At 46.4% G+C, this 25,574-nt stretch overlaps 1 protein-coding gene across 1 annotated transcript in view; it reads left to right on the top strand.

Annotated features, from left to right (window-relative positions):
• Positions 1–25,574, top strand: part of GALNT9 (polypeptide N-acetylgalactosaminyltransferase 9) — a 796,816-nt gene that overhangs the window by 430,638 nt on the left and 340,604 nt on the right. Inside the window, exon 4 of the mRNA XM_078667888.1 lies at positions 1,965–2,139. Coding sequence (XP_078524014.1) covers positions 1,965–2,139 — 175 coding nt within the window. The remainder of the gene's footprint in view (positions 1–1,964; positions 2,140–25,574) is intronic.

Below are 25,574 nucleotides of genomic sequence, written 5' to 3'. Positions count from 1 at the left end.
GGGAACCAACTCAGGGCTAAGAACAGTCCTGAGCGCCAGCTAGTAAAATCTCACGCTACTAGCCAATATCCCAGTTCCATGTGGCCTTTCCGGGGCAGAATATTTAGCTGGCCTGCAGTTACTCCATGCTGGCTGGCAGCCGAACGAAGCGGAACTTTGCCTACCTGTGCAAAGGGCGAAGTTTCTGCACTTAGCTCAGACTTTAGGGCAATGTTAGTAACTTTGCCTATCGTTATGTGGGACCACCCTCAGTTGTCCACACGCTTTAAGTTATTCTAAACCTGAATGAGGGTGCTCACTCTCTGCTTTCTGAAGGAGTTCTAGAGCCAGGTCCAAATTAAGCACTTAAATTTCCTCATTCAAAAAAATGTCGTGGTGGACAAATTTTGCACCGGTGGACACTTCCAGAGCCACAATGACCCTTCTGCCTCGCTGGCATTTCCCAAGGATGCTGCATGCTTACGGGGCTGATTTCAGAGCAGGATGGGCTAACATGACTATACCACTGTCCCTTAACCCCATCCAAGACGTGGCCTCCTTCTCTGTGAGACTGATTTGAACTTTTTAAAAATAGCTTTTTTTGGTTTCAAATTCACCACCAATTATTTAGATTTAACATTTTCTCCAGAAATGTGTTACATTTTTTTTTTTAATTTTCAAAAACTTTATTGAAGATTTAGACACAGCAGAATCATGGAGTTAGACCATGGCAAAATAATATGCATTACGATATGTTGTACAAAATAAAGGATCATCTGTTACAAGAACTGCAATCAATGCAATCAAGACATTAATTGGAAACCCACCAGCATCAGAGCAGAGAAATTTGTTTCCGCTGGCGGATGTCGTCAAGCAGTGGGGTATGACCATGGTGTCATACGCTGACGACACTCAGCTGGCGGTCACTCTCAGCGGGGATTCTGGTTTGGATGCCCCAAGATTCCAGAATAGACTTCGGGCGGTTGCCAGCTGGATGAATTCCAACTGTCTCCAGTTGAACGCAAAAAAAACGGAAATCATGATCATCGGCAAGCAAGCGGAACTCCGGGGTGATATGTGGTGGCCCTCAGAGCTTGGTCCTACCCCGACCCCGGTTTCGGAGATAAAAAACCTCGGGTGTGGTTAGATCCGGCCCTTAGCTTTGTCTGCCACACAAAGAGAACTGCTGCATGCTGTTTCGGTATCCTGCGTGGCCTAAGACCTGTGTTAAAATTCTTTGACGCATCGACCAGGCAACTCGTGGTGCAGGCGACGGTGATTTCTCGGCTTGACTATGCCAGCTCCATCTTGGTGGGGATTAACCAGGCCGAAATCACTCATCTACAACGTGTGCAGAACGCGGCCGCTAGAGCAGTGGTGGGCCTACCCAGGTTCTGTCCTACTGCCAATACTTTGCGCTCTCTCCATTGGCTGCCGATTAAGCAGAGGATCCACTTCAAAGTGCTATGTCTGGCATATAAGATCCTCAAGGGCTACCCCGCCCAGGTTCTTTTGAATCTTTTGTCTCCTTATGTTCCGGCCCGCCCTCTACGTTCGTCGGACCTTCAACTTGCAGTAGTCCCCCGGTTCAAGCTTAGCCGTGCCGGCGGCCGCTCATTTCGAGTACGTGCTGCGGCCCTGTGGAATTCCCTCCCTTCAAAGATTCGTGCCCTTGACGATCTTTTTTCGTTTCGTAGGGCCGTCTAGACCTTCTTATTTACTTAATTGCTGTACCTTTAGTCTTCCACTTTAGCTGTGTTATGTTGTTATCTTGTCGGGCGCAGGGACGCTCCTTCGCTGGAGCAGCTGTGCGCGTAATAAATGTACATAGCATAACATAACATAACATTTGATATGTGTGTTCTTAGTGACTTAGTAGTCCAGTGCTGAGGACGATTTTAAGAACCACGTAAAATTCGTAAGCAAAATGTAGAATTTGTAATATAAATGCAGACTCTTTATTCCCTTCTCTGTTTTTTTTTCAGTTGAACTTAAATTCAATTTGGATCAGTACGTGAGCAAGCGGTACCCGGGACTAGTGAAAATAGTTCGAAACACCAAGCGGGAAGGGCTGATCCGGGCCAGAATCCAGGGGTGGAAGGCGGCCACTGCCCCAATCGTGGGGTTCTTTGATGCTCATGTGGAGTTCAACACTGGCTGGTAAGGAAGCAATTTTCACAGTGTCCTCTAAAACCCTTTCAGACATTTTGGACATTTTTAAGACCCTAACAGCCCAGAAACACCTAAAAATAAACACTAGAATGTAAGCCCTCCTTAGATTTTAGTGAGCTTAAATGTCAGCTTCAGTTATGGAATGCAAGAAGTATTTTCACCCTTTCTCTGTTGATTTGTAGCTCATACAACTAGCTGATGGTCATTTTGTTTCCTTGAATGTCTTCTGATGCCCACATTGGTAATTGCAGAAATCTAATTGGCTGCTGTGCCTTCCATTTTGTTGTGAGAAACTTAGAACAGAAGGCATTCCATCAAACCCATGTCTGCTGTTTTTTTGGTCACTTAAAATGTTTAATCTTATGAAAGTATTTAAAAAGAGAAAATGGCTACCAAATTCTACCTAAATTCTATGATTTCCTACTTCAAAAGTTAACTGAAGTCTGGACCTCTGGTACTGTGGGTAGGATTTGTGAAAACTCGTGAAAAGAGTAATGTTACAAGAGACATGTTATCAGGCATGCAACACCCATTGGGCTCATTGGGCTTCAGCCCCCCCCTGTCATGTGTGCAGCCGCACCCGAGTACTTAACAGGTCTTTAAAAGACCATTAACTTCTAAATTAGGCTTTTGTTGTGTGTTCACCCCTTCTTACAGTCACTCTGTCTACGGTTGGAAGAATTAGCCCAGCCCCCCCCGCACCCCCCGAAATATTTTTCAGCCACCCCCCACCCCCGAAATTTGTGTCTAGTTCCCCGCCTGCGTGTTATTACATATTTATGGTTTGTGACTGTGGAATAAGGAATTCCGAGGAGTTATATAAGAACTGTGAAAGACTCCACAGAATTCCAACAATGGCAGGAAAATATGCATATTGTGCCGCTCGCCCTGCAGTTTAGTGCCAGTGGCACAAGCAGCGCTGAAAAATCTACGCAAACGGCATTATGCGGTGCGCAAGAGTGCACGGCCATTCAAGTTGATTTTGCTGCTATCTACTCGAGTGGCGGCAAATCTACTCAAGAAGCAGATTTCTGACCACAACATTAGAAAATCACGCTAGGGGACGCCAAATACCGCTCACGCTCACCAGCTCGCATCTCTGGAGCCTTGCGGGGAAAAAAATCCATTGCGGGGTGATTGGCAGAAATTGGTGTTACAACAGTAATGCAGAGTTGCAAAATTCCGCCAGTTCACATTCTGCCCACCCTCGCTGTGGCAGTCATCTAGTCATCTGGGTTACCACCGCTTTGCGGGAGTAGGTGATTTCTGTGTGACTGCAGCTACTTGACAACCCTACCAGTGAGATCTAAAAATAACCAATGACCCCATGGTGCCTCAAACAAGCATTCATTAACTGGTTTAGGTCTGAGGTGGTCTGGGAGAAAATTCTTTTAACAAGCGTTGGCAATGCCAATAGGCTTGTCCAATAAATGAATGTGAGGTTTGTGTCTCAGATAAGTTATACATGCAATTTGCCACTCATCTTTGTACTCCTGCATCCATTCATTCATGCACCGACTCATTCTTGTATTTATCCTTTAAAACAATTGCAATAAAACACACATCAACCCAACAGCATAGGAAAGATAAATTAAAAGAATACAAGTAGAAAAAAGAAAACGTGCTGCTGTCTAAACATGCAGGTTTTGTTTGCAATAACAAAATTAAATATGGCAGTGGCTCCTTCTTGGAGAGGTGTTGTACATAGTTTATCATTGTTTTAATGTTCCAGCATGGCGGCCACATTTAAAATCAATGTGTTGACGATCTCGGAATGTTAAAACAATTATAATGGTTGCCTGGTTTAGAGGGAATGGCGACGATGGATGTTGAGCACTGCAGATTAAATTAACGGCAAGGACAGGAACCGTTAGCACTGCACAGAGGCTGTAGAATCCTCTTAAGAAAATGTAAAATAAAAGGAATAAAAGCAAAGAAATAGAATGGAAACTATAAAAGGAGAAAACTGAAAAATAATGGTCTGGCCAACTATCTTTGACACTGATGGGCATATGTGATCAGAAAACGCTGTCATTCACAGGGCAAGAGAGCCAGTGACTGGTGTGAAACATTACCCCATGCAGTTCGCTCTCATGGATGGAAGCGGAGTGCAATTGGCACTCACAGAGACCAATGGCAAAAGTATATATTATTTATATATGTATTTATTATTTAACAATTTTTTATTACAAGATCCTGGCTGACAGATTATTCTCTCAGGCCTTCAGAAGAGATTCTAGCACTATCTATTTCAATTCAAATCTTGTATCACTCGTGTTTGTCCGACAGGGTAAACAACATCGAAATCCTTCCCTATAAAGGTAACCTGTGAGTTTTCATATAACAAAATACCCATCTATAGGCGTTAATACAGAGTACTAACAATCCGCTGGTAGATGCCTATTGACTTTAACTTATGCTTTTCACAATCAGTATGTCAGACCTACCGCCTTTATCATAACTTTTCATTATAAACGATCAAGCCTATAACCTTTGTCATTTGGATTGTTACCATAACCAACTCAGACCTACTGTGTGGGTCATACGCTTTTCCACAAGTCAATCATCAGATATACCCTAATAAAATGACAAATATGAGTAAAATTACAAATGTGAAAGCAATATAAAATCCCTACTAATAGAGGCTAAGAAGGATTTGCATAGTGCAAATCTTCTGTCCCCACACCCATGCCTACTATGGTAATCTGTGAGATGCATGCACCAAAATAACTTTTAAGTGCCTATAAAACAATATGACAGCAGTTCACTGTCTAAAGTCTGTTGGCTTTAACAAATGCTTTTCAAACAAAAACCAGGCCTACTGCCTTTGTCATAATTTATCATAATAAACAGGTCAGACCTATGGCTTCCGGCCTACCTTTTCCTAGTTCACCAATCTGGCGTATAGCTGTTATTGTTGACTTGTCGCCTACTGAACTGAGTCTAAACTTTCCCACAAGGCAATCATCAGGCGCACAGTCACGAAATTACAAATGTACAAAAAATTACGGTTGGCAAAGCAAAATACTGTCTTAAGAGTGCCAAATAAAGATTATAATAGTGCACATCTTCTATCACCATGGTTTGTTCAGGTGGGTCACCAATGCCAAAACCCTTGCCTTCCACTGTAATTTATTAGATTCCATATAATAAAGTACCTGTCATTAGCACAGTGTAATAACAATCCATCCTTAAAAACCCATAGCCTTTAACACATGATTTTCACAATTAGTAGGTCAGGTCTACCGGCTTTGTCATAATGTTTCATAATAAACAGATCAAACCTACGGAATCTCACATTACTTTTCCCGAAGCAGCAAAAAGGCCTACAGCCTTTACCCCTTGACCAAGGGAGGCCTGTTCAAGTACTCATAAACTGGCAACCTTGATGTATACAGTTACAACTTACAAATATGTATAAAAATACTGATTGCAGAACAATATACAACCTCTCTTAATAGGTCCTATCTAGAATAATCATAGTGAAAAAAAACACGGTTTCTCAAAATGGGTGGCTAAATCAAAAACCCTGGCCTACTATGAAAATCTGTAAGATTACATGTAAAAAAAATGCCTGTCTATCGCCTGTAAAACAATGTGACAACAATTAACTGTTAAAGGCATACTGGCTTTAACAAATGCTTTTCAAAATAAATAAACGTTGGCCTACTGCCTTTGTCATACATTTTCAAAATAAACAGATCAGACATATTACATTGAGCTTCCCAGTGCACCAATCAGGCCTATATCTTTTCACCATCTCAGTCCTACTTATTGACTGGAAGCTTTACCACAAGCCAAAAAGTGCAATACAAGTACTTTCTATTTGTAAAACACAACTTCGGTCCAATCAAATCGCCTACTCAGATAAACCAACATGTAGGTGAAGCCTAAGCGCTTCTCTCAGTAGTATCCTGAAAGTTCTTTGTGTTGACCACGGAAGGACAATAAAACTGCCCTGTCAGTGCAGATCTAAAATAGCATATAGCTTATTAGAACATTAGAATGTGGAGCACTCCATTGAAGACAATGGAGTGCTCCGTGCTTTTACGGGCCGGTAAAGGTCCACAAAGCAACATTCCAATGTTTTCACAAAGGCCTCTCGGAGCCCGAGGAGATTTAAACCCCCTCTGGCTCCGAGAGTCATTTGTTTTATTTGTTAGAACATTCTGCCCTCCTAGTGGCAGAATGTTCTATTAGCCTTATAGCCCTTCGTAAGTGGGCTATACAGGCTATTAAAGGACTTTAATAGCCAGTATAGACCGCTACGGCGGGCTATAAGGCTATACTAGAACAATGGAATATTAGGAGCTCCATTGAAAACAATGGAGTGCTCCACGCTTCTAATGGCCAGAAAAGGCCCGGAGCTCCAATATTCCAATGTTTGTTCACAGCTGCTGCTGTTAACAATTGCCTCTCGGAGCCTGAGAGGATTTCAACCCCTTCGGGTCTGTGAGGCTTTTGTTTTACAAATTAGAACATTCTACCCTCTAGGGGTGGACTGTTCTAATATCCTTAGAGCCCTCCCTAGTGGGCTCTACCGGCCACTAAAGGCCCGCTCCCTTGTTAACGCTGGAGTGGGCTATTAAGGACCAGTAGAGCCCACTACAGTGGGCTCTAAGGCTATAGTGTAGCCCTGGTTGTGAGAAGTTAGCCAGGCATATGATGTCCACTATTCTAGTGGGCACCTTGAAACCAGTCTAAACGACCCTTATTGATGGTGGTTGTAAAGTCAACCTTATAGACAAGCTATCCTAGTGGTAGCATGGACCAGAAGTCTTAGGCTAAAACTTCAGAGAACATGTAAAGCAAGCTGTTTTACCAAGTATAATCCCTTGAGTACCAAATGAAAGGACACCACACAAGGTATATATCAAATATATATGAATTTATTTCTAACACAACCCCTCTGAACTCTTTATGAGGTCAGAGATCGAAATACATCACAAGTTACTCATTAAGCATACTATAAGTTGCACAAATACAGTTCTGTCCTTGGGGCCTCACAAACCATATACTAAGTAAGTGGTATAAGAACCACTTCTAGGATAGTGAATCGGCCTAGGGAATAGCTGGGGCTAAACTAGACAACCAAAGGTTAGGAAGTAGGAGACCCACGGGAAACGCATGCAGTGTCTAAACACAGCCGCGAGTTACCATTGACTTATAATGGAGAACGAAGAAGTTACAAAGTTACTGATTAAGGACACTTCTGGATGGACTACGGTAAAACCCCTTTAAACTGGACACTTCGAGAGTCAACACTCACGGGAGCACCGGAGTACTCGAGTTACCTCACCCAGGGAAGCCGGGTGCATAGGTGTCTTTTCGTGTCGGGTTTCGTCGATGTTTCTTATGGAGATCTGCAAAGAAGTGCTTCAGGCGACTAGAGTAAAAGTGTCCGGGTGGATCCAAGGGTGGATCGGAAACGAGAAGAACCTGAAAGCAGAGGGGACAGAGTCTGGGTCACTAGCCAGTGACCAGGAAGGAACCAGGAAGGAACCAGGCGATGTCGAGGGGATTTCAGGTGAATAGGTGAAACTTGTCTCTGCAGCCACGAGGACCAGGAGGCGTCGACGACAACCTGGATTCAAGCTGTCCCACAAAGGATCTAGTTGACTGCGGTGTCGGTATCCGGACTGGACCCAAAAAGCCTTAGTAACTGCAATCCATGCAGGAAGTGAAAATGGGCTTCAGATCAGATCAGCAAGGTCTAGGGAGCTTCTCCTTTGGAGGGAAGCTGGAGCAAGCCTGGAGCAACCAGGCAAGCAGTGTAGATTCAAAGGTTCGTCTTCGGAGGGCTCACTAGCCAACGGGCTAGGAACCGGGAAGACGCGTCAAGCTGAAATGCAGGAGCAGGCCCTACGCGGCACTCGTGGAGTGTGGAGGGCTGAGCTTTGGTGCAAATGGCGCTCGGGTCTGGGGCTTCTCAAACCCCAATGCACAATTGCGGGGGTACCTCAGTAGTTGCACTGTTAGCAAAGTGCAGGTAGTCCAGGGTGTCCGGTCCCATGTCTCTCGTGTTCACCACGGGTCTCAGCTTTGCTGTGGATGTGGATCGGAGTCGGAGAAGTCTGGAAGTCCAGTTTCTGAGTCGCTGAGTCTTCGGGTTCCGGCAGGAGTGTCGACAAAGCAAACTGGCAAGTTACTGATGGTGCCTGTTTGCACAGGGTGGTCACTGCTTGACCACAAGGGAGATGTCTTCAGTCTTCTAGTCGATATAGAATGTCAAAGGTCAATGAGTTTCATTTCAGAGTTTCAGTCCAGGATAATCTAAAGTCTCTGGACACAGCTCCTATCTTCATACTGATTTTAGGGGCTGGATTACCTGCTAGGTCCCTCCTATGAGTGGACCTGAGAAGGGGGTGGGTGCACCCCATTCCCTTTGTCTAGTTTCACGCTCGAGCGGGGCTGGAGTGCCCCAGCAACTGGTTTGAACCGGGCTATGCATGGAGCACCTTGTGTGCCCCAGGCAGTGTCTGGAAAAGCATCTTTCCATTCAGCCCACCCTGCCCCAATACACTACAGGCTGTCTGGGGAGGTGCTAGCACCTCCCTCGACAGGAAACCTATCGTCCAGGCCTCCCTTGCTGGAGTTTCGTCCGGCTGCAGGAGGTCAGACTCGTGTCTGTGGCAGCAGCATCCATTTTGTGATGCTGAGGCTCTGTTTAACTTTAACAGGGTAAAGCAGTAACTATATGTCTTCTCCCTCTAGAAGGGTGGAATGCTACCCCCGCCACCAGAACTGGCAGGGGGTAGTATTCCAAAGTGTTTGACACCTTACACGACATGTTTTGACAAAGCCAAACCAAAGTTAGCATTAACCGTGAGGGTTATAATGCACTTAACAGTATATGGTATGGCTATATCATAGAACAGCTATAAGGAGATGGTTCCGAAAGCTGCAGAAGGGCCCAGCTCATGCTAGAGCACCCTCTCACATAAAACCAAGCACTCTGCCTCCAGGATTGTTAAGGCCTGCCATAGGAGTGACTTATAGGTATATATGTGTCTATATATAAGGGTAGATATAGCTATGCTATATCTAAGTAAGGGGTGATTACACCACCTTACCCAAGCTGAGTGATCAGCCTTTGGTGTCAGTTTGGATGGCCAGCCAGGGGTGGCATAATACATGCTACAGCCCCTGGTAGGCCTTGGATGCACCAATGCCCTGGGTACCTATGGTACACTACACAGGGGCTCACAAAGGTGACCAAATCCCAATTAGGTATGTACCTAAAGTACATGGTATCAATATAGAGAGAGAATGGCTGGGCTGTGGGTCTGATTAGCAGGCCCACAGACACACTAAAGTCGAAAAAACTGAAAATCACAGCAAAAAGTGGGGGTGACCATAGGAAGCAGACCCTACTCTCCTACACTGGTCACCCCATTCTACTGTCAAACACACAACTGCACACTTAAGTCTATGGTTAACATGGAAACGGAAAAGGATCTGTGCTGCTGCCAGAGAACACAGACCATAAATGATCCACTGTCTATGACACTAACAACATTAAAGTGCCATGTGTGAGTGTGTGCCCCCGAAATAAAAATCTTCTCTGGGCAGCCATACTGCTGCTGGATCAGGCAACTAGTTAAATAAATATCCCAGGTTAAATGGATTCAACCCAGATCTGTGACTGGGGGTGAGTGTCTGAAATGTTTTAGCGCCCCGTCCATCATTTCCTTGTGTTTTCTTTATATGCCCTAAGTTGGCAGGGTATGCCCAGACGTGGGTCCCTTGCTCACTTTGCCACTGGATTCAAGGTATCCTGGCTGATGAGGACTGATAGCCTGAAACCGGTCCCAGAATGTTTCTTTCTGGTCCAGGGAAGACATGGCTTGGCAGTTCGGGCTAGACTGTTCCCATGAGGCACAGGGTCAAGACCGATTTGCATATAGCTGGGTCTGAACTGAGGTGGCGAAGTGAGCTAAAGAACGATGATGGATTCAACCCAGTTCTGTGACTGGCGGTGAGTGTCTTAAAAGTTTCAGCGCTCCGTCCATCATCTCCTTGTGTTATCTTTGTTCACCCTAAGTTGGCAGGGTATACCCAAACATGGGTCCTTTGCTCACTTTGCCACTGGATTCAAGCTAGTCTGGCTGATGAGGGCTGATACTCCGAAACCAGGCCCAAGATGCTTGTTTCCGGTGCAGGGAAGACCTGGCTTGGCAGATCCGGCTGGACTGTTCCCATGAGGCACAGGGTCAAGACTGATTTGCAAATAGCTGGGTCTGAACTGAGGTGGTGAAATGATGATGGATTCAACCCAGATCTACAACTGAGGGTGAGTGTCTTTAAAGTTTCAGCGCTTGCTGTGTACAGTTTATTGAAAGGTATTTAGGTTTTGTTGTGTGTTACCACAAAATGACACCCCCCACCTTTCACACTCCCTGCACCCCATCAAGATTGTCCCATAATTCACTTTACTTTTCTTTCTCTGACTGCAAGGTGAGAGGAGTTTGTAAACACCAAACCCCATGTTAAAAAAGCAGAAATCTGTCAGAAGGCATAGCCTGACGTTTGATGCCTATCTTTGAAGCATAGCATATGTGACAAGAAAAATACAGAATATAAAGGCCTTTTATGTATTGTTTGGACTTTCGTGACCCAGTTATGCTGTCAAGCCAGACCTAGAAAGTGGCAGTGCTTCATTGCAAACAATAAAAAATAATGTTTTATCATATTATTACGTAGGTTTTTTAATGGTATTTGATAGTACCTCGAAGTTCCATTCTGTTTGACTTTATTGCGCTTTGCAAATCTGTTTAAGCTTCCTGTGTGATTGCATCTGTTTCCAGTACTATGATGTTGGGGTGTGTGAAATTGTAAAGTTTCAGCTATGTGTAATTGTTTGTAGGGCTCACCACAAACTTTCCGGGGCTAGCAAAATGTTCATTGATTCCATTGGCTGGCTTGGTTGTCACTCTCATTTGCTTGCTTTTTTCTGATGGTTTACCGTTTTCTTCATGTGTTTGCCTCTCCCTTGGAGCATAGCCTCTTTGCCATGACTTTGATTGGCTAACATATCTTTCTACTGCTAATTTTAGCAACTTATAGATTCATTTTTGGTTAAACACTCCATGAGAGTGCATGTGTTTTACAGCTCTCTCCCTCCTGTGGTTCTCCCCCGCTGCCACCTAATGACGTTCCCCCGGTGTCCCAGCTTGCTCTCTCCCTTATATGCTGCTGTTCCCCACCTCCCTCCACCTGTCTTTATTTTTATTTTATATCCCTCCTCACCCAATCCTTAATTGTCCCCGCCACACCTGTGGTACCTTTTTTTAAATATTTTACATTTTTTGAAGGGCCAGGCAGCATATTGCTGCCAGCCCCTCCATGCTAGTGACATTTAATTATTCAAGCGTTTGCCTATCCATATTGAACAAGTAAAATGAAAAGAAATATAGAACCAGCATCAGTTTGTGTGCACTTGCGTAATGATGCATGCATGTGCATTTGTCACCACGCATGTATGCGCCTATGAAATAATGTACAGCTGCACCATCATGCCTTTCTTTCATTTTGCCAATGCTGCACAGCAGGGCTTTAAGTGCGTATTTTAGAATCAACATTGAAACGGGTTCCCATCGGACCCTATATTCATGTCCTTAACATCAACATATATATATGAAGTCAACCGCACAATCAGTATTCACAAATGTTAGTCCAATCTTCTCATCTGTCGTCCAAGGTCTTCTTTATTTTTCTTAGACATTGAACAGAACAGCCAATGGGTTTCGGTCACTACATGTGAACTTCATCAGGGCTTCAATTTTAACTGAGAGATGCTGGTTTTTGCTGGATTTTGAAAACTACACGTATCAAGGTGTCTTATTTCCTCTTTGTACAACTATGATGATGAAACACACTCGCCCTCAAATATATGAGGATCCGATGAATTGAAGTCTATTATATATACTGGAATATCACACTGATAACAGATATATCTTGAAAGTCAACATTCAAGCCCTGATGAAGTTCACTTTTACTGAACGAAACACGTTGGCTGTTCTGTTCCATTTCTAAGAAAAATAAAGATTACCTTGGACGACTTATGACAAGATTGGACTAGCATTAATGTATATATGATAAACTTTTCTGACCTTTTTGGGGCGTACCTTTTGAACAGGTGCAGTGGATGTGCATGCTACATTTCTTTCTACGTTATAGATCCAAATGACTTAAGGAGCGAGGTGCGATTGGTGCGTTGGCTCGCTGTTTTATTGTTTTGCATTCATGTCCTTTACATTACTGGGAAAACACTTACAATTTCTGAACAATTAATGCAATAAGTATCCAGGTGATCCATTCCAGTGATTCAGTTCCCGTTTTTATTTCACATCTTTTACTGAATCTTTCACTCTATTAGTTTTAGCTGTTCCCAGGATGTTGTTTTTTAGTATTTTTATTTTGTAGAGCATATTATTCTTGTATAGTGCTTGCTTAGAATTGAGTTGCCTCAAGGTGCTTATAACAGACAAGGAGTTGAGGCTGAAGGTAGTGCGAGTTTCTCACAGGGCCTGTCAGTGGGTCAAAAAGGTGTTCAGAATACATAATCATCCAATCATTGGCCTCTTTGCAGAGCACACAAAGAGAACCATGACAAAGTGTGTAGTCCTGGCTGGTTTTAGGTGTATGTCAGTTGTTGTGATATTATATCTGGATGCAATAACAGAAAGCTCAGAGAGACACCGAAATACAGGTCAGGTGGTCCCCTATGAGAATCACAGAAATTTAGTTTGCATTTTTAAGCTGCGGCTTTAAATACATAGGACACACCCCTTTAAGAGACCCTTTACTCTTTTCATCCTACTTAAAGCCCTGCTGCAGATTGGTAAACAGCGGTGAGGCCTATTGGCTTTGCAAGTGCTTATTCCCATTTCTGCTCAAGCCTGCTCAAGGCACTGGGGGGCATATTACCAACGATGAGCGATATTTATCGCTAACGATGCTTAGCAACTAATTTTTTAACGCTAAGCATCGCAGGAAATTATCGCAGTGATAACTTGCTATTAGCAAGGTTTATCTTAGAAGTGATAAAAATCCTCGCGCTAACTGCCAAATGAGAGATTATCGCTGGAAAAACCAACAATAATCTCTCGAAGTTTGATGTTAGCTTGATGATAGGGGCTCACAAACTTAGCCATGATATCCACCTTCCATAGGATATCATGGCTAAGTCAGGAAAATACCAGGTGTAAAAAAAGCGGTGCTAACCGTGGTTAGCGCTGCTTTTTTTTATCACTAACAGGGTTAGCGAAATCCTTGATAATAGGAGAAATGTCGCTTAACAACATTTCTCCTATTATTTTTCTCTGGAACGCCCCCTTTGCATCTCATTAGAGATGCAAGGGGAAGCGTAGAGAAAAAGGGTGCTAACATGCAAATTTGCGTGTTAGCACCCTGTTGCTGATAGGGAGATAATTTTATCTCCGCTTTCTTGGCTTTTAAAGCCAAAAAAGCGGAGATAAATCGATTGATAATATACCCCTGGGTGCTCTGCAGCCACATCCTTGCAGGCTCCATCTTAATTTCCTACTATAGGATTTTCAGCCCGTGGGACATCATGTGACAGAAAATGTCATCCGCAGTGAAGATTCACTGCAGGCCGAGCCGGCCAAAGTTAGGAAACTTAGACGGTCTTTCCAAAATGTGAAGTTCTATGGCTTGTCCAGACTTCACGAAGGAGCTTTGGAACTTTGCACTACTCTACCATACTAATGTACCTTGCTGCAGTCTGTCACATTTGGTCTTACACCTTGTGTGATACGATAAAGAGACACACTACAGTGAAAATTTACTGCAAAGCAGTGGCGGCTGGCATCTACCGTGAAGGGAGCGGGTCCTGGGCTGCTCTCATGCTCTCGTCCTGATTGGAGGGAGTGGCCTCTCTCCGTGCTCCACACCGCTCTGGAGTCCTGCACTTGCACTTGTTAGAGATGTTTAAAGTGCGCATGTGTGGCTGGCCGTCACAAGACGGCCGGCAAAAAAGACATACACACTTTAAACAGTGCATAGACAGCCCGCCCTGTCCCGTCCTGATGCTGTTTGGGACAAGGGGATAAAAAATAAAATGATAATAAATTATATAGATATATATTTTTTTACCGTCTCTGAGACTTTGGGGGTATTTTAAGTGGGGACGAAACACCTCCGTTCCAATGGAGGAACCACCCCTGTACTAAGTGGGAGATTTGGACCCAATGAAGAGATTGTGCGGGAAGGCGTCTGTTTAACAATTGAAGCAATTTTTTTGCCTTTTTTCCTGCCCTTAGTTTTCATTTCCTGAGATGAATTTATTTCTCCATCCTATTCTTCTCACGCTACTCTTTATTCTCTTGCCTTTTTTTCTGTTTCTTTTATTCTATTTCCTTTTGTTTTCCTCTGCACTCCCTACTTCGTTTGTTTCCCCATGTCTTCATTTATCATGCTTTCTTTTCTCTCCTTGTTCTGTTTCTTCTTCTTTTCTCTACCTTCCTATTTCAGTCTTCAGCTTTCGGACTCTTTCTTTCCTTCCTTCTTTCTTTCCTCTTACTGTTTCTTCTCCTGATCTGTGCCTCTTTATTTCCTCCTTCAGCTTCCTGTAATTCTGTGTCTTTTGCTTTATGTCCTACTACTGTTTTTTTTTTCACTTTCTGAGGCTCCCTATTTACTGCACTCTCTCCTCTCACTTTTTTTTCTCCTTTCTGTGTTCTTCTTATTTTATTCTTAAGTTTCCCATGTCGTCATGTCTTTTGCGTTCTTTCCTCTCCGTTTCCTCCTCGCTTTTTTCGCTTTCCTTGGATCGAAGCCTTTCCCTTTCTCTACTCTCCCAATGTCATCTTCTTTTCTGTGTCTCTCTCCCTATTTCATTCTTTATCTTCCTTTATTCTCTGTGTCGTGTACTTTTTCTATTTTCACAGTTTGTTCTCCTTTTGTGTACCATCCCCACATCATAACTTCGCTTTCCCCGTCTTTGTGTCTCTTGCTTCCGTTTCTCTTCTATGTCCTTGCCTCTCCCTCTCTCGCCCCTCTCCTCCTCACACACCTCCTCATGACAGGCAGCCGCTGTGCGTGAAATGGAAAGGCCCGCACCGAGAGCGGGCACTCTTTCCGGATGGCCGACCTCCGTCTGCCGAGTGCTGACGAGCTGTGACTCTAATGAGTAACAGCGCCGGGTCACTGGCGGGAACCCTGTCGGCTCCACATATGCCTCTTCGTCTGCTCGCCTTCAGGGGAAGCGCGAGGCTGCTGTCTGCTGCTCAGAAACTTCCAAGTGGCTTTAGAGTTCACCTCTAAAACACTCATCACGACTTTGCCAAGTGCAGGCCGTTCTCCGGCGTTCGCAGCCCTGAAACAGCTCCAAGTTTGGGGAGTTAACACCTTCGCTGTGGCGGCTATTCCGCTGCAGTGCTAAGGGGGCGGGGGAGGGGCACGCGGCGCGCCCATGCTGGTGACGGAACCGCTCCGTCACCAGCCTCGGTTGAGCTGTGCTCATGACGGAGCGGTTCCGTCATTGCCCCGCCCGTTCAATAGAACGCTCCGCACAGGCGCGAAATCAGCGCCGCGCAGGTCCGTCGAGCGGGCCATTACGGAACCACTCCGTCATCAGCACAGCGCTACCGCGGCTGATGACGGAGCGGTTCCATCATCAGCACGGAAGAGTTTAAGAACCAAGTTCAAGACACGATGTCATGTGGTCATGAATTGGGCCACTGCAATCATGCGGCTGGGGAGGACCAAATTATGTGGCACAGTTGACTACATTTTGCAGCAAGAAATGGCATATTATGGGTTTTAATGTAGTACATTTTGTAAAAAAAAAAAGTAACACATTATTTTGACATTTTACACATGTGAACACTATCTGGGCAAAGGGTTCACCTCATTGGTAACTGCAACAAATGATGTACGGAATGCGGAATGATTCAAACATTCTCCCCCAGTCAAGAGATCTAGGTTAAATCCATCGTTCTTTTGCCCACTACGCCACCCCAGTTTGGACCCAGCCATATGCAAATCAGTCTTGACCCTGTGCCTCATGGGAACAGTCCAGCCCGAACTGCCAAGCCAGGTTCTACCTGGACCGGAAACACGCATCCTGGGACCGGTTTCAGGGTTGTCACCCTTCATCAGCCAGGCTAGTTGGAATCCAGTGGCACAGTGAGCAAGAGACCCAAGTCTGGGCATACCCATCCCACTTAGGGCAAAAAGTGTCACTGCAACAAATGATGGACAGAATGCTGAATGATTCAAACATTCTCCCCAGTCAAGAGATCTGGGTTAAATCCATCGTTCACCTCATTGGTACCATTTTGACACTCAAGTAACAGAAAGGTGACCAATCAACCTTTGTGAAGGGCCTTTCACTGCACCGCAACGCGAAGCACCACGTTTTTAGTAACTTTTGATCCATTTGAACTAGAAAGAATTGTTTTTGTTAAAATATGCAGATTATACTGCAGATGATGGGTTATGTGGCAAATTTGGAAAATCCATGTTTATGCAGAAAATGCCACGACTGCAGAATCACGTAATTTCATGCGAAAATATAGCACCAAATGCCAGGATTGCATTACATGCTATTTTCATGTTATTTTCAAGAAATGTTAAACAATTACACAAATGCAAATCGCGTGAATTTGCCTCCCCTATATATGTCTCCTTTATCCACAAATGTTCTTGGCGTGTGCCTGGATCTCTCTGTAGTACTCTGACCACTCTGCGTTCTCCCTCAAGCTACGAATGGCTATCGATCCCCAATAGTATCAATACCTGAATACAAAGGGTACCTCCAGTTTGGCGGGCCAGCTCATCACAGGTGTTGCTAGGTGGGCTGGAGGATTGTTGCAAACAGCATTTCTCAAAAAATATCCGGGGAAAAGGGGTCTGAAATGCAGTCAAAATAAAATCACCCAAATCACACCTTATCAAGTCAGAAGTCAACCCCACACAAGGGCGAAATCAACAACACATCTCCCACAGCATTTAACACAAACTACAACTCTGCCTCTAAGAGTGGGAAAGGAAGGGCGGTCAGGGCAAGTGAAAGAAGACGAAAACGGGGGATCATTGAATCATAAATCTCTGGTCTCAAATCCAGAATATAATATTAGCCCTGGCATTCCCCCTCACCACGCAACACGGAAGTACCTTCAGTCACCCCTCAGCTGCAGTGTCATGCTGCCACCTTCTTCTATGCTACGTCTAGAACAGATTCATCTACTTCCACATGCATGAAGATATTAGGCCCGGGCAGTGAACTCTGCTCTGTTCGCAGAGTTTTCCACACTCTGAGGATTTCATGGAGTTCTAAAAAACTCCAGTCCGCAGAGTGGTGTTTTTTCCTAGCTTGCACTTGCCAACTTCAAGTTAGGGAGCGCCAGCAAGAGAAATCCACCTCCCAACAAGATTTCTCAACGTGGGCGGTCAGATTACTCAACGCGGGTGGTCACGGATCATCGTGAATGCTCTTGTTGAGAAACCTTTCCTTCACGTTGAGAACGCTCGGATAGAAAATCTACTTGAGCAGCAAGAAAAGAACCAGTGCTCTCTTGCGCTGTGCATGGTGTATTTCGTACTGAGTGTACAGAATGTGACGAACACCTAACACTGAAAATCAATGCAAACGGCATGACCAAACGCACTCCACCGCTTGAGGTCTGCGTAGCGCAGCAGTTTTTTGGTCACTTTGCGGAGTTCCACTTAGCAGAATTCTGCGAACTCTGCCAAGGCCCAGAAGATATGCTCCATCTGTCCAAAGGTGACCATCATCTTCATAGGACACCACAGGGGACATCTTTAACCTCAGCAATGTCTATTTAATGTTAAAAGTTATCTCCATATCTTCACCCACTTGCTGTACTCACGATAAGTTAACACTTTTCTGATTCATAGTGACATCTCAGCATTAAGAAGTTGCACGTAGGACCAATTCCCTTTCCGTTGAGTCACCCAACTCTGCAGTCACAGTTCCTCTCGAAGCTGCACCCTTTTTCACCTTCTAGTGGCAGTGGGTAATCGACTTATCAGCGCAACAAGAACCATAGAGGGGGGCAACAGGAAGAATCTGTGGTACCAGGAAGTCCTAGATGACAGAAATCAGGTTTATGCCCTCCTGATGGATCAAAACCCCCAGAAGTTGATTGTTAGCTGAGCGTAGTGTGCCCCTCAGGAACCCCCAGACGTTCCTCTAGCATCAAGGAAGAGATTACACAGCCCTCCAACTACTTCTAAATGTCCTCCTTAGCTTGCAAACCCTTCGACATGGACTGCAGGAGGGACACTTTTGTTGACCTGGACTAAAAAGGTGTTTTCCCATTTCAAAACATTGGTTGGTGGATTCCATTGCCTTTCCATTGCCATCTTTGCTCCCTGCCCCATTTGCTATTACACTACTCCCACTCTTCACACACTGTGTCCTCTACTTCCAGCCTCTTCTGCTCACACACTGCCCGCTCTGTTACCTGGAAGTCACCTTTTTCAGACGATGTGATTCCAGCACCTATGATCTGCATGTAGGTGCTGGAATGACACACCCTGCCAGATATCTTGGGTCCACACATCCATGTAGGTGCAGCCAGCTCACATAAGCAACTGAACCATGCTTACTGCTGCCAGTGCTTAATTTGAGCCGGTGTTTGATGTTGTGGCCCACTGGGACTTGTTTCTCATCATCAGACTTTCACCCAGAGCAAAAGGGGAGATGAAGGAGCAAGAAAAAACAAAAATAAAGAAAGAATCTATGAAAAAGACCTTAGAAGAATGAGCTACATGGGCAGGTGGTGGATAAAAGGTACAAGGTGAAGAAGCAAGACTGTGGAGCTTTCATATACAGCCTCCCCGATATTGGTAGAGCTGACAGCGGGCCCATGCTGCCATATTGTTATACTCTGCAGCATACAGGGAGGTGCAAATTCAAATCCACTGGCATTACCAAGGCCGAATATATGACGTTACTTTGCATGCGTTTATAGCGCCTGCCTTTGCAACGTGGTCAGTACAGCGACTGACTTGTCACCACGCGTACCATTACAACGCAAGTCATTACAATGACTTGCTGTAGGGGGGCGCTGGAGTTTGGAATAGTATAATTTATTGTTCCAACTCCATTCTGTGCAACAGTAGGGAAGGTGTTGAATTTAAAATCCAACACCTAAAGCCCCCTACAGCAAGTCGTTGTAATGGTATGTGTGGTAACAACGCGTTCATTGTACTGACTGCAATTTAATGGCACTGCGTTGAACCGACAACGTTGTAAATGTTGTTTCTCCCAGGTCGTGTGTGCGCCACTCTGTCCACTCTATATGAGCAGAATTGCCCCCCACCCCACCATCATCATCCCGGGAATACTCACCACTGCTCTTCCACCGCTGGAGGCCTGGCAGATGAAGCTGCCACTCTGAGGACATATGGGAGGTGGCATGTGGGGACCATTCTCTCGATGCACCCAGCGATGCTGAAGCACCATCATGCTAGGCTTGTCATCATGGGACCCAGCAGAGCTGGCCTCCGCTCAGGGAGCACCCTAGGTGAAACCAAATTTGACCCCCTCCTCCAATTCAACCTCTTTAATTGTCTATGTATTGACAATTTGTGAGGAGGAGTAGGTATGTGAGGAGGGCAAGATTGAGCAGCGCCCTGAAAAGTAAACAAACAAAAGTGAGACAAGGGTGTCACAACACATTTTTCTGTGGATCAAAGTTGTAGAAAGACTGCTGCAGGGAGCTCCCAAGCCCTTCTGGAGGTCAGCTCTAGCGGAGGGCATAACTCGCATAATTCTATGTGGGTTGCTCATGCGGAATTATCCTGCAAGAAATGTGATTCAGCGATTAGCTGTACTTCTTAATGCACAAATGCCCCCTCACTTGCAAAAGGGACGCAATGATGCAATTTGCACTAAGAAACAGCACTAAATGCAACAGAACACGAATAGCAAGCACGAGCAGCTGCTCACGCTTTGTATATGTGCTCTTGAGGTAGGATTTTTCCCAACTTACTACCGGCATTTAGTTATACTTTCTTAGCGCAACATGCATCCTCTCACCCCAAATTAACTCACAGATGCATTTTGTGCTAAGAAACAGTGCTAAATGCAGCAGGACATGAATAGCACGCGTGAACAGCTGCTCACACTAACTAAGGGGCATATCATGAAGGGGTGACGATAATATTATCGCTGCTTTAGAGCCCGTTTGCGGGCAAAAAGCGCGATAATATTATTGCATTATCATCAAGGAAACGCTAGCGCGTGATTCCTTGACTTATCCCCCGTTTTTCCCATGCTCCGCATCGATAATGAGATGCAAAGGAGGCGTGGCTGTGAAAACAACATGGGATAATATCGAGAAGGCAGCTCCGCGATATTATCAAGGAAGGTTAGCGATATATAAAATGGCGTTAAGCATGCCTTAACGCAGGAATTTAACGTCTGTTAAATTCCTGACTAAGGTATACCTAACATGGGGGGTGGATTGTGTGACTAAGACCACAGGCCCTATCATCTAGGATATCGCCATTTTCCACCATGGAAATGGCAATATCCCCACTATCTCTGGAATTTTTATCGCCACGGCGATGCGTGTTGTTGATAACGTGCTAACCGGGTGATAGATTCCAGAGATAGCTGGCGATAAATATGCAAGCACTAAGCGCGCTTTGCAATATTTATCTCCGGCCCTTGATATTATGCCCCTAAATGTGCTCTCACAATATTTCCGCCAAATTACTCATAATTAAACAAGCAGGACAACCTCTATCACAGCTGCAAGTTGCATGTTATCACTTTGGCAGCAGTGAACGTATCACTTTTGGCTTCTTATGTTTATGTCTCTTGTCTTGGAAATTGAAAATAAAATATTAACAAAAAAAAAGCAGGTGTAGTCGCATAATTATTGGTAATTCCAGGTCAAAGAGTAACACGGAATTACCAAAATTACTCCAATTACTGCGGCATAATTGAAATTCCGTCCAAGCGTAGCCAGCATCCCGGACGTTGGCCCAGCTCACACATGCTAAAGGCCACCCTGGGACCCGGGATCACAATTCTATTAGGGGAACCCGGGTCAGACTAAATGGGAAAAGCTCTGCAGTTGGGACAGGAGGGTGGTGGGCATGTCAATTTGCGGATGGGATGCAGTGATTCATTTCAAGATCAGAGAATGCAGTTCATGTCATTGCCAACACATTTTTCTGAGTTCTATTAATGCTCATGCAATGCCCCCTCTGCTCCTGTCCCCTACAGTTGCACACTGCCACGCCTACTGCCATCCCCTTCGCACACTCACTGCCGTCTCTGCTCACTGTCCTGTGTACTATGACACCCCGACTCTCTTCACACACTTGTACTCTAGTTCCTGCCTCTTCTCCTCACACACTGCCCACTCTACACACTGTCCTCTCTTCTCCCTACCCTTTTACGCACACACTGCCCACTCTACACACTGTCCTCTCTTCTCCCTACCCTTTTACGCACACACTGCCCACTCTACACACTGTCCTCTCTTCTCCCTACCCTTTTACGCGCACATTGCCCACTTCTGTTCCCTGACCATTCTGTTCACACACTGTTGCCTCTTCTTCCTACCTTTTACACGCACACTGCCCTTTCTACTCCCTGGGCCTTATGCTCACACCCTGCCCTCTCTGCCCCTTCTGTTCTTTCAATAACCTCGCTGTCCATACACTGCCCTCTCTTTACCTTGTCTCTCTGCTCACACATGGTTCTCTCTACTCCTTGTCCCTGTGCTCACACACTGCCCCACTGCCCCTGTCCCTTCTGCACACATCCAGCCACATTCACATGGGGCACACTGTCCTCTTTATTTCTGTTCATTCTGCCACGCACTGTCCCCTGTCCATCGAGCCTTTTCTGAAAACACTCTGCCCTGCCCCTTTTGCTCACTTACCAGCTTCTCTGCACTATACTTACTCTCCTCATACACTGCCCTCTCTGCACTATACCCACTCACCTCATACACTGCCCTCTCCGCACTATACCCACTCACCTCATACACTGCCCTCTCCGCACTATACCCACTCACCTCATACACTGCCCTCTCCGCACTATACCCACTCACCTCATACACTGCCCTCTCCGCACTATACCCACTCACCTCATACACTGCCCTCTCCGCACTATACCCACTCACCTCATACACTGCCCTCTCTGCACTATACCCACTCACCTCATACACAGCCCTCTCCGCACTATACTTGCTCTCCTCATATCAATCAATCAATCATGGGTTGGTTGAAGCGCGACTACTCACCCGTAAGGGTCTCAAGGCGCTAGGGGTGGGGGGGTGCAGGTTCCAGTCCCTCAAGGAGGGGGTCTGTCGAAGAGCCAGGTTTTGAGGTTTCTAGCAAAGATGGAGAGCGAAGTTGTCTGTCTGAGGTGGAGCGGAAGGGCATTCCATGCGTTGGCCGCGAGGAAGGAGAAGGAGCGGCCTCCCGATCTGGTTTTTCTGATGCGGGGTACCACGGAGTAGGAGAGCTGGGCTGATCGCAGGGTCCTTTGGGGTGTGTGGAATTTGAGTCGGCTGAGTCCTCGTGCACTGCCCTCTTTGCTCCACTACTGCCCTCTCTGTCCCTCTGCTTCTACATACACCAATCTCTCTGCCTCCTTTGTACACTCAATGCTCTTGGTTCTCTGGTACCTCAGCTCATGCTGTAAATGTGGGGCCCCTTGAATGAACAGTTGGGGTCTGAGCCCAATGGCCACATGCTCGTTGTTCCCCATTCTCGTAGTTCTTGATGGCCCTGTGTGCTCAGAGCTCAAGAAAACAATCAAAGATCAGGATTATTGTGAAAGAGACTGAAGAAAGACTGCAATTCAAAGATGGCTGACCAGAGCACTTCCTGGAGGAAAGGTCGCCTGGAAGTGAGGTCAGCGCCGGGTTGTCGGATCTGGCTGGCTTCTCAGATCAGGGCGCAGTGAGATCCCGGGTTGTGCCTCTAGGACCCTGACTGCTCCACCTCTTTACGTCCTTCTCCGACATTTGGATGGGGACCACCCTTCGGCCACCCCCAGCGTGGCCCAGTAGATGAAGTGAATGCTGCAGTGTCCTAAATTGTTCCTTGAATCCCAACACATTTGGAGTTATTGCAGGACTGTGAGCATTAAACTTTGTCCTGCACTTGGCCAAGCAGTGTAGGCTTTAGAGGGGAATTCTAAACCCATGTGTGAGTTTCTGGGTGGAAGAGGCAGCCTTGGGCAACCGAAGGTCACCAGATGTAGAGACATATGCATTAGCCGCAAGGGGTCCATCAGTGACCCCGCGCTGCCCCCCAGAGCAGTCAGAGGTCCTCAGCCTTGCTTGACCACCAGGAGGAGATGCAATGAGGAGGTAGCTTTTGTAGGCCTCTTGGACTGGGACCATCGTGTGCTTTTAGAAGATCAAACACTCGCCGCTGGCCTCTGCAGTCCCTGCGCCTCTTAGATTCATTTGCAGTGATCAGCTTGCCAACCGTGCCTTGCCACAGGGGTTGGGACGCTTAAAGCCCTCTGTGATCCCCCCCCCCAGATTCTGATGCCTAAGAGCCAACCCTATGGTGAGCACGAGGACTGGACACTTCTTGGGTCATTAAGCAGCGAGATGGTATTTAAAGTCAGCAGTATGATAGCTGTCTTTTGTTCTCACTTTGCAGGGATCCCTTTTTGCTGCCACCCTTACTTGATTGAGGCTGCCACATCCTGGCAAGCTGCACACACTCACATTGTAGGTGTGGGTGCTATGCCAGCTCTGGGAGTCTGCCTGCTCCGAACACAGCAGCATGGCATAGCCCTGGGGCATCTTACAGCCTAGGTGCTAGCCACATCTTGGGCACATGCTACAGCCTGGTATGTCACAGCTTCGATTGATGCTGCACCCGTGGCATCGACCCACACATGGCACATGCCACCCGTTTAACAGTGTCGGCATGTTTTGTAGCCCTGGCTCAGCCGTGACCATGGCCCAGCCTTGACAAATGGATTATTCTTTTCACCTGGTGCAGCCCTGCACAGGAGCACGTCCTTACCTTGCCACTGTGCGTCAAGAGTGGCACATGTCAAAGGTTTAACAGATGGCATGTGCTATAGCCCTGGCTCAGGGTGCAGTCTTGGCCCTGACACTGCCTTGCTAGGTGGCACAGCCTTGGCGCATGCATCGTTCTATACACCTGGCACAGCTTAGTACAGGAGCACAGCCTTACCTTGCCACAGTCCTTCAGGGGTGGCACATGTCAAAGGTTTAACAGTGTTGGCATGTGTTGTAGCCCTGGCTAAGGGTGCAGCTGTGGCCCTGACCCATCTTTGAGAGGTGGCATGGCCTTGGCACATGGAGCATTCTATGCACCTGCACTGCTCAGCACAGGAGCTCGTCCTTACCTTGCCACAGTGCTTCAGACGTGGCACATGCCACATGTTTAACAGTGTTGGCATGTGTTCTATCCCTGGTTCAGGGTGCAGCCTTGGCCCTGCCGCAGCCTTGAGAGGTGGCACGGCCATGGCACATTGAGCATGCTATGCCCCTGGCACAGTCCTGCGCAGGAGCGTGTCCTTACCTTGCCACAGAGCTTCAGACTTGCTCCACGCCCCTCCCCTGCCCCCACCGAAGCTCTCCTGGTGGCGGCCTCTCCATCGCAGTCAGCGGGTTTGCTTTAAGCCACTTAGGCAGGCAGTGAACTCGGAGTCCGTAGCTGTGACTTCTGCACAGGGTTCTTTATTACAGGCGCATTCATCACAGACACATTACCATTCCGAGCTTCCTACTGCCGGAAGGACTCGCCTGGTGCCCGCAGAGCCCCGTATACTGGCATCGGCCAGTCCTTCATCACCGTTATGTTCACTCGGGTGCCCACCTAATGATGGCGTCAGCAGCCGGCACGGGGCTCGGGAGCGCAGCTTCCGCCCGGACGCAGTAACCCTGAGGCAGGAGGCGGCCTCTGCTCACATCCATCACTTTTATCGGCGCCTTATGGCTCCCGGCGCTGGGAGCGTCGGACTATAACCTGGCAGCAGACATTAGCTGCGCCCACTGGGCACTGGATGACGAGGGGACGGGCAGCGCTTTACAGTACAGGATAAGGATGCTATGACTTCGGTGGGGGGACCATCGTATCCCCAACACACCGACCACGATTTTAAGACACCATACAGAGGCCAGCAATATTAAAATGAGTGGGACATCTGTAATGGATTTTTAACTCACTTTCCCTTTTTTCTGGGCCCCCACTTAGTTTAGAAGTGCATCCCTGTCGTCAGGTGCATGCCCGCCCTCTATCAAACCAAGTTGTTAGAGGGCGAGGACTGGTCAATGATGAAGCATGGCACCAGGTGGTGTGTGAGGCCCGTCCTTCACATTTTGTGAGATGCCTGCACTCACTAACTGGAAATCATTGCACCTAGTCAATTAGCACTGGGAGCAGCTCTGCTGTGTTATAATAAGGATGCT

Source organism: Lissotriton helveticus, chromosome 11, assembly GCF_964261635.1.
Source record: "Lissotriton helveticus chromosome 11, aLisHel1.1, whole genome shotgun sequence".
Lineage (NCBI taxonomy): Eukaryota > Metazoa > Chordata > Amphibia > Caudata > Salamandridae > Lissotriton > Lissotriton helveticus.
This window is presented reverse-complemented; position numbering and strand designations above follow the sequence as displayed.